General features: G+C 37.1%; 1 protein-coding gene across 4 annotated transcripts; it reads left to right on the top strand.

The window, feature by feature from the left end:
* Positions 1–756: 756 nt before the first annotated feature.
* On the top strand, positions 757–1327 carry LOC105767241 (60S acidic ribosomal protein P2B). Of its 4 annotated transcripts, XM_052629010.1 has the most exons (4): positions 757–844; positions 987–1112; positions 1164–1222; positions 1301–1327. In XM_052629010.1, the coding sequence occupies exons 1-4, from the start codon at positions 757–759 to the stop codon at positions 1325–1327; spliced, it is 300 nt and encodes a 99-aa protein (XP_052484970.1). The 4 variants fall into 4 exon arrangements, with proteins under 4 accessions (XP_052484970.1, XP_052484969.1, XP_052484968.1 ...); XM_052629009.1 differs by having other exon boundaries at positions 987–1222; XM_052629008.1 differs by having other exon boundaries at positions 757–904; positions 987–1222.
* Positions 1328–9197: the final 7870 nt, after the last annotated feature.

Below are 9197 nucleotides of genomic sequence, written 5' to 3'. Positions count from 1 at the left end.
GCAATAGTTAGCGACGTTGTCGTTAGCGGCATTTTTTGTGGCGCTTGTAGAAGCGCCGGAAATGGAGTTAGTGGCGTTAAAAAGCGCCGCTAAAGACCTAAAAAAACGCCACTAAAAACCTGTTCTGCTGTAGTGTATGTAAGCTGTTCGATAGGCCTGCAAAGCATCATCCAATCTCTTGGCCTAATCTTGTCGATTTGGACGGACTACTTTCTCGAGTATACATTTTTTCTCCTGCATTGGCAACAATGTCTACACCAATCAAACTAAGATTCAATTGGCATTATATTGATTAATTTTAATTATTGTTGGTAATTGCAAATTGTAATTTTACCTTGAAAAGAAGCAGCCAACTTCAGATTCTGGCTAAAGTGTGACCGAGTCGTAACCTAATGCTAGGTGGAGGTTGTTCCTTAAACATAGGAAAATTTTGTGGGCTTGACGCAAGTGCTATTTTTCTTTAACCATTTATAGAAAATAAAATTTACATACAGTTATACAGAAATTGCATGAAAAATAAGTAAAAATCCTAGTTTTGCATACCAAAAAAAGCTGCCATTCACCTGTTGTCATTTTTCTATTTGCATTCAATGCTCCTTCCATCAACGCCGGTGATTGATTCTATACACTCGTTGGTGTCTCCTCTTTCCCACTCTTTCTTCCCTTTCTCAACTTGAAGTTGTCTTCTCTTTTGGGTGTTTTGGTTAAAATTTTGTTTGTCTCAGTTTGCAGTGAAGAAGAAAAGAGAAGAGGATAATGAAGGTTGTTGCTGCATATTTGTTAGCTGTACCGGGAAGCAAAACCAACCCATCAGCTGCTGATATTAAAAAAATCCTTGCTTCCGGTACCTTTAACCCAAACCTTTACCTTTTTTCTTGCTTTTATTTCCTTTTATCTGTTTTCAGTATCTGCACTTGGTAATGCATTAGTTTGTAAGTTGTAAATCTTGTTCATATATATATATATATATATATATATGTAAACAGTTGGAGCTGAAGCTGATGATGACAAGATTCAACTTCTATTGTATGAGATGAAGGGAAAAGATGTGACGGAACTTATTGCATCTGGGAGGGAAAAGCTTGCCTCAGTTCCCTGTGGTGGAGGTGTTGGCGTAGTAGCCGCCGCACCTGGGGCAGGTGCTGCTGCTGCCGCCACTCCAGCTGCAGCTGAGGCTAAGAAAGAAGAGAAAGTGGAGGAGAAAGCGGAATCCTCGGACGATGTAGTAACTCCAACCCATATTGTTTTCCCTTATTTGTTGCAATATATTCGCATCTAACTTATCTCAATTTTGATGCAGGATATGGGCTTCAGTCTCTTCGATTGAAATTGGTTTTTGCGTAAATTTTCTCGGCTGCCTTAGATTCTAATATTTTTTTAATCTATTGTCCGGGATTCATACAAACCTGATGCTGCAATCGAATTTTTAGAGTCGATTCATGCCAATTAATGCTGAAGAATTGAACAAATGACAATTCAATATTTCTGCCAATATTCCGTGGAATAATTGGTAGATACGATAATGTAACACAAATACATGGATATATGACCAAGTAACATGTAAAAAATTTAATTAATTAATTACACTTTAGACATATACATATAAAAACGAATTCAGAGTGTATACACAAACACAAATATATGCAAAATAAAATGCACTATTTCTTTACTTTTTGTAGAAGTTGAATCTCTAAATATCTAATTTTATCTCACCGCAATCGCCACCCTTACAATCTTTAACTACCTAATTCTTTTATTAAGTTTAAAAAAAAGATTTTCCGTATGGGTTGGCATAACTGGCACTCAAAGGCGTTTCCCAAGTCCAACCCATAATCATATTGAAATACGAAAAACGCTGTTGTTTTTTGAATCAGCACTAGGCCTGTACTCAATTTTCTTTTTTATCAAATTGGAAAAGAATTCCATTACATTTAATGATGTAGTTAGAAATTTTAGTAGATATTTATGTGATAGTTTGAATCACAGTTTATATATATTATTTTATTTTATACACGATGTGAGTAAATAATTTAAAGAAATGAAAAAAGTAGGTAAAATTTTTAAAATATTATAAAAGTTCAAAATAATTAGCGGGTTTCAGGGTTTTTACTAAATTATTATAAAAATTTTAAAAAATTCCAAAATATTATATTTTTTTATTTATCAAAATATACCAAAAAAATAAAAAAAAAGAGAAAAAAAAGCTGTGTCAATTTGACAGGACCCTGGTGGAGGGTTTCTGATTGGCTGCACTAAAGGTGCCATACTGATTGGCGGCACCGATGGTGCCAATGAGGTTGGCGGCACTGCCCTTATATTAGGGCCCATCAGTGGGGAGGGGGGGGGAGAAGGAGAGGGAAAGAAGAAGAAAGAAAGAAAGAAAATGAGAGGAAAGAAAGAAAGAAAAAGAAGAAAAGGAAAGGAAAGGAGAAGAATAAGAAGAAAAAAGAAAGAAAAAGAAGGAAAGAAAAGGAAAGGAGAAGAAGAGGGAAGGAAGGAAAAAAAAAGTATTTTAATTAATAAATTAATTTTTTGTAATATTTGTGTGTTAAAATTTATGTTATGTACATTATCGTGTTTTATTATTTTATTTAGCATATATATTTTATGAAATATATTTAGCATGAAAAATTCATGGTATGTACATTGTATGTTGATTAGGAAATTTTTTATGAAATTTACTTAGGATGTTGAAATTAGTTTTTTAGGAAAAATAGCATTAAAAGTAAAATGATAAAAATATATATATTTAAGAAAGCATAAAATACGAAAAGAAGAAACGGAAATTGTACATTCACGAAAGTAATAAAATGCGAAAAAATTGTATATTTAATAAATTTCAAACATAATGCACTGAAATAATGTAAAATGATAAAATTAAAAATTACGATATTTTTAAAATAATAAAATGCGGATAAAAATACGAACAAATGGCAAGTAAGAGAGTATTACTAACTTTTTAAAAATTCAGAAATAATTAATACAAATATTTCAAACAAAATGCACTGAAATAATATAAAATAAGAAAATAAGAAAATAAAATATTTTATTGAAAGTAATAAAAATCGGAAAATAATACGAGCAAAGGGCGGGGATAAGGGTTTTTTCTTACACCAAATTAATTTAAAAACACACTAAATTAATAAATTTCAAACATTATGCACTGAAATAATGTAAAATTATAAAATTAAAATTATAATATTTTCTAAAATAATAAAATGCGGAGAAAAACACGAACAAATGGTCAAGTAAGAGTGTATTACAAACTTTTTAAAAATTCAGAAATAATTAATACAAATATTTCAAACAAAATGCACTGGAATAATATAAAATAATAAAATACGAAAATGAAATATTTTTATTAAAAGTAATAAAAATCGAGAAAATAATACGAGCAAAGGGCGAGAATAAGGGTTTTTCTTACACCAAATTAATTTAAAAACACACTAAATTAATAAATTTCAAACATTATGCCTTTGAAATAATGTAAAATTATAAAATTAAAAATTATAATATTTTCTAAAATAATAAAATGCGGAGAAAAAAATACGAACAAATGGCCGAAGTAAGAGTGTATTACAAACTTTTTTTCAACTTGCAGGCATCGCAATGACTTCATTGATCTGATGCGGCTAATAACACAGTATGATTTATTATTTGTTAATCAAGGGTTCTATTTATTTAAAAAGGATATACGTAGTATATACAAATAAATCATGTTATCGTAATATTTTTCTGTAATTTAACACTATCAGGACTAGTACCGATTATTAAGGGGTCGTACTAGTGTTTTAAAGAAAGCTCCGGATGCACGATTGATGCCGTACTTGGAGCAAGCCAGATTTGGGTCAGCAGCACTGATCCGGTCCTCTGACTTGCGCTATGATTTGTTATCTGCGCTAGTGGAGCGGTGGCGCCCGGAGACCCACACTTTTTCATTTTTCATGCGGGGAGTGCACGGTGACCTTGGAGGATGTTGCTATGCAGCTTGGGCTCCCAATTGACGGGAGTCCCATAACGGGAGTATCTTCATTTACCGATCCGGCTGCACTTTGTTATGAGCTCCTAGGGGACTCGCCAGGGGACGGTGAGACAAATTTTACGGGCTTACAATTTACATGGCTGAAAGCCAAATTTGGACAATTATCAGCGACTGCCACTGAAGGTGAGTTGATGTGCGCTGCTCGAGCGTACATCATGCATATCGTAAGGGGAGTACTCATGCCTGATGCAAACAACGACAATGTGCATTTGATGTACTTGCCCCTGTTAGCTGATTTGTCCACTGTTAGCTCGTATAGCTGGGGCTCTGCCGTTTTAGCAGTGTTGTACCAGGAGCTTTGTCGGGTGACAAACCCGGATGTTGTAGACATGGGCGGATGCCTCCCACTGCTGTAGTCCTGGGCGCTCTATCGGATGCCATTTTTGGCATCCGTTAGTCACCAACCGTATGTCTATCCACTGCTGAACAGGTGATAAAATATAAATTATCATTATTTGTAGTCATAATATATTGACTAATGTTACCAACCCTAAATCCTATATTTGTTTTTTGTAGGTGGAGTGCTCGTCCGGGTATCAGGAGGTCGTACACTGTCCTGATATACCGCCTCATGATCGAACAGTATGCCCGGGAAGGGGTAAGCTGCTATTCTAATATTCATGACATCTTACTTTCTATATCTTACTCACACGTTACGGCTCTAACTCGTTACAATGTTATTAATCATGCAATTTATATGGATGCCATACCGTAGGCCGAAAATTACAGATGTGGTACCCTCGTCCGCATACATTGATTCCCATATATGGTGCACTAACGCACCAATTATCAATTTCAACATGGTCGAGTGGTATCATGGAGATCGGGTGCTACGACAGTTTGGCTGCATCCAACCTATCCCGGATTTGCTGTGCGAGGTGGGGGAAGTTCACGGCATGAATAAGAGAAGAAAATCAATGTTGGATTGGGGAATTAAGCACCGAAAATTTATGGCGCTGTGGAACGATCGATTGCGTCGAAGACCTCAGATGGTTATGGCTACCGACCCGCAACCATCATTAGAGTATCTACAATGGTACTATAGTTACGGGAAGCCATATATACTTGGAGGTCAGTCGACTATAGTCCCCCCACACGTGCAGCAACTTGGGGGATCGGACGCAGCGGGCCCGACGGATCCGGATCCTGTGGCATATTATTCTCCGCAACCACCAGAGCCCGAGCAGGAGCCCCAGCCAAATCCGGAACAATCACAGCCACATGTGGATTCACATGGCTATCGTCCAGATTTGGCGGGCGGTGACTATTTTTCGAGCTTCGCAGGGGGCGAATACGCCTACGAGTTTGAACTCTTTGGATCCTACCCACCGCAGTACGGCATGCCCGGCCCGTTTGACCCGTATCCGCAGCATCATGGGACTCATCCTGGTTCAAGTTCGTCGGTGCAGAACGAGCCACAGGATTTTTCTTCTATGTTTGCCACACCCCCACCTGCGCTGAATGATGATGTTGGTCGTCGCCCAGAATGTGATCGTCGACCTCCGAATAGGTATACCCCTAGGACAACACCATCGAACCATCAATTTTAGGGGTTTAATGCACTTTTTGTTTAAATTTAATATTTCTAATTTAATCTTTGCTTACTTCTGAACTTTTTTGTATAAATTTAATTATTCTATTTTTTCATTATATTAAAGCTGAATCCAATTATAAATGCCTCCATTTTCGATATAATTTTAATAATTCCAAATGCGCACATGGCATTTTATAACTTAGTTTGGATACAATTTGGATACAATTTAAGAATAAGCATAAGCTGAATAATAAAAATTATTTCAAATGAATTATACTTTTTAGAACACTATACATAAAAATTTTACAGCATTAGGTCAATTTCGACCCGATCCGGACGACTGTCCAACATGAAAGTTTCGGTTAGGGCATTTATTCCGACTATGACCACTTAACCTGCATATTCCACAACGCTTTCCGTCAGATTTCTCCCTAATGTCATTCTCACTACGGATTCTGCTTGACTGCGGACGACCCCTTGGATTCCTCCGTAGCCCTCTGTCTGGGAGAAGCTCGAAATTCGTCGGCGACACCTCCCACGTAGATAGGTCAGGCAGGACGGGGAACTCATTCTCCCAAACACACAATGTGTGCTCCAGCGTGTACATATCATCGACATATTGTTCAACATCAAGGTTGACTTTAGCATACGCTACCACGACATGCGCACAGGGATAATGAACTGTTTCGAACCTCTTGCACTCACACCGTCTGTTCCGGATATCAACTCCGTAGGACTTAGTTGGTATACCAGGTCGAGGACTGATGGTCTCAATAACTCGAAACGTTTCCAGTCGTTGTGAATATATTTCTACATTCATTGACCTCGCCAACCGAAGATTTGCAACCATTGCATCCCTGACATGTTCGACAAACACGTGTCCCACCTGAATCTGGTCGACTTGCTGCTGACCCATTCTTGGCATGAAAGTAGCCAGCCTGTAGAAAGTAGCAGAAAATACATATGCAATCAGAAGATGACGTGTTTTCAACAAGACAGTGTTGATCCCCTCGACTAAGTTTGTGGTCATTTGGCCATAACGAAAGCCCTCGTCAAAACTTTGAGCCCACTGCCACGGCTCCATTGTGCCCAACCATTGTCGGAAAGATTTGTTTGTCTGCCCCTCCATGTCACTCTCAAGTCGGATCATTCTTTACTGGAAAATATGTGGCTCTAACTCATACGCTGCATACGTATTAAGAAAAAATAAGTTCTAGTAAGTCGATAACATAAAACATTACAACTTATATTAAAAATATAAAGTTATCATTTACTCATTGCCATGACTTGTCTCTTCCAGTCTGCATTCTTATAATCTTTTTGGAAGTTACCCACAATGTGACAGATGCAGTAAACGGATCTCCACGGCACACCGAAACGCCTAATAGCTGCAATTAAACCCTTCTCTCTATCAGAGATGATGCAAATGTTATCGTTGCTAATAACATACCTCCGCAGATTTGTGAGGAAGAATTCCCAAGACTCCATGTTCTCTTTATCTACGATGGCAAATGCTATCGAGAGTACGTTTCTGTTGCTGTCTTGAGCAACTGCAAGAAGTAAGATCTGTGTATATTTTCCATACAGCCAGGTCTCATCCACTTGCACAAGTGGGTTGCAGTGGGGAAATGCCCGTACACATGGATCGAACGTCCAGAACATCCGATGGAAAATTTTTTTGCCGGCTGTAACTGGTCGTCTGGGCCGTAATATGGCATTGTCTGTAACTCAATCACAGTCTCCAGTACGTACTCCCGCATAGCAGCTATCCAACCTTGAAGCTCGTTATACGATGAATCGTAATCGCCATACAGTTGCTCCATCGTCATCTATTTAGCTATCCATGCCTTTTGATATGAGACTCGATACTGAAATCGTGCTTGCATTTCAAAAATCAGTACCGAAACTTTAATGGTCGGCATGTCCTTCACCATTGGCATGATACACGTACAGATAGTTTTCAAATCAAGTTTTCCATGATCTTCTGTCATACGTGTTGATGTGCATGTATGAGGACCAACAAATTTTCGTATCTCCCACATCTGAGAACTTCTAATGAATGCAGCTCGTACCCGCCAATTGCAGCCTTCACCTGCCTTCCAACACTCCCCAACATATATTGTCGGTGTAGACACTGCGACTTTATAATTCACCGATATGTTCATGCTGTACCGTTTAATGGCATATACGCAGTCTTCTTTACAGCTGAATCTCTGGCCTATGAATAACTCCTCATCATCAGATGTTACGGCCAGCCCATGAGGATGAACTATTTGAGGGTACTCCGGGAACTCAGCTACATACGTTGCATCGGGATCTATGAGCGACATGTGTGGCCCAGGATTATTGTGTATCAAAATATGTCGCATCTGCTCCCCGACCGAAGAAGCGTTAATGCCTTCATCGTTGTTGACATCTTCATCGTCAATATCATCAGGTACATCGTCCACATCGGGATCACCGTCACTATCGACCTCTTCATCCCAATGATCGCCACCACCTTCTTCTTCACCACCAACCATATCAACATTGGGTGTAATATTCAGGTCGATTCACTATCAACGTATGATATTGGAGCCACCATCCACGGTTCTTGAGCTCCGTGTTCTTCGTCAGATGCATTGACATCTTCATTTTGCTCCATACTGGCTAACTCAGCAAATAAGTGAATCGGTGCATTCTTATCACTCCCATTCCCACAGTAGAGATCGACCATTGTCTCCACATCTTCGTCGTCTACAAGTTCCATTTCGACGAATTTGACCGGATTTGTCGAAACTGGAAACTTGTAGAAAATTTTTGATATCCTTCTCCCACAACGTCTAAGAATTTTTGCATTAATCCTTGCCTTCATTTCATCGAACAAGACATTTCTATTAAACCTCATTGCTATTTGTTGTCGACATTCAAATACACATCCCAACACTTGTTGTCAAGATGACTCCATCGAAATAAACGCATACAAAAAACTTAGCATCCATCTTCAATATTTAATCTGTCAAAAAATAAATAAAATCTCATAAAAAATCTCGAACGGTAAATAAATTACTTAAAAAAAATTAATGTTTCAATATGCAATTTTGTACATAAAAACCGTTTAACCACTAATCCTAATAACTAACACAATAATAATATTAATAATTTTATACTCAAAATAATACTAACTAAAATTATTAATTAGGGTTTTACTAAAATAATAACTAACTAACTATAATAATACTAGTTTTTACTAACTAGTTTATTTTGGTAAATAAAATAATAACTAACCATAATAATAATACTAGTTTTTACTAACAATAATACTAAGTAACATCTTAATACCTTAATAACATCTTAATACTAACAACAACAACAACAACAACAACAACAACAACAACAACAATAATAATAATACTAGCTAAAATTATCAATTTGAGTTTTATTAATCTTAATAACTAAACTAAAACAAAAAATAATACAAATTATACAAAACAATAACAACAAGATAATCAATTATTTTTAAAAAATACCTTCTTTTTCTCTTCTCTTTTTCTCTTTTTCTCTTTTTTCCACAGCACCTCTTCTTCCTCTTCTTTTTCTTCTTATTTTTCTCCCTTCAGCTGGACAAAGCTCGTGTTTATA

This window comes from Gossypium raimondii, chromosome 4 (assembly GCF_025698545.1).
Source record: "Gossypium raimondii isolate GPD5lz chromosome 4, ASM2569854v1, whole genome shotgun sequence".
In the NCBI taxonomy this organism is placed as follows: Eukaryota; Viridiplantae; Streptophyta; class Magnoliopsida; order Malvales; family Malvaceae; genus Gossypium; species Gossypium raimondii.
This window is presented reverse-complemented; position numbering and strand designations above follow the sequence as displayed.

Coding starts and splice junctions, on each gene's coding strand:
- LOC105767241 (XM_052629007.1), top strand. CDS start 757: ATGAAGGTTGTTGCTGCATATTTGTTAGCTGTACCGGGAAGCAAAACC. Junction 911..986: donor TTTATCTGTTTTCAGTATCT/GCACTTGGTAAT, acceptor ATATGTAAACAG/TTGGAGCTGAAGCTGATGAT. Junction 1,223..1,300: donor AAGCGGAATCCTCGGACGAT/GTAGTAACTCCA, acceptor ATTTTGATGCAG/GATATGGGCTTCAGTCTCTT.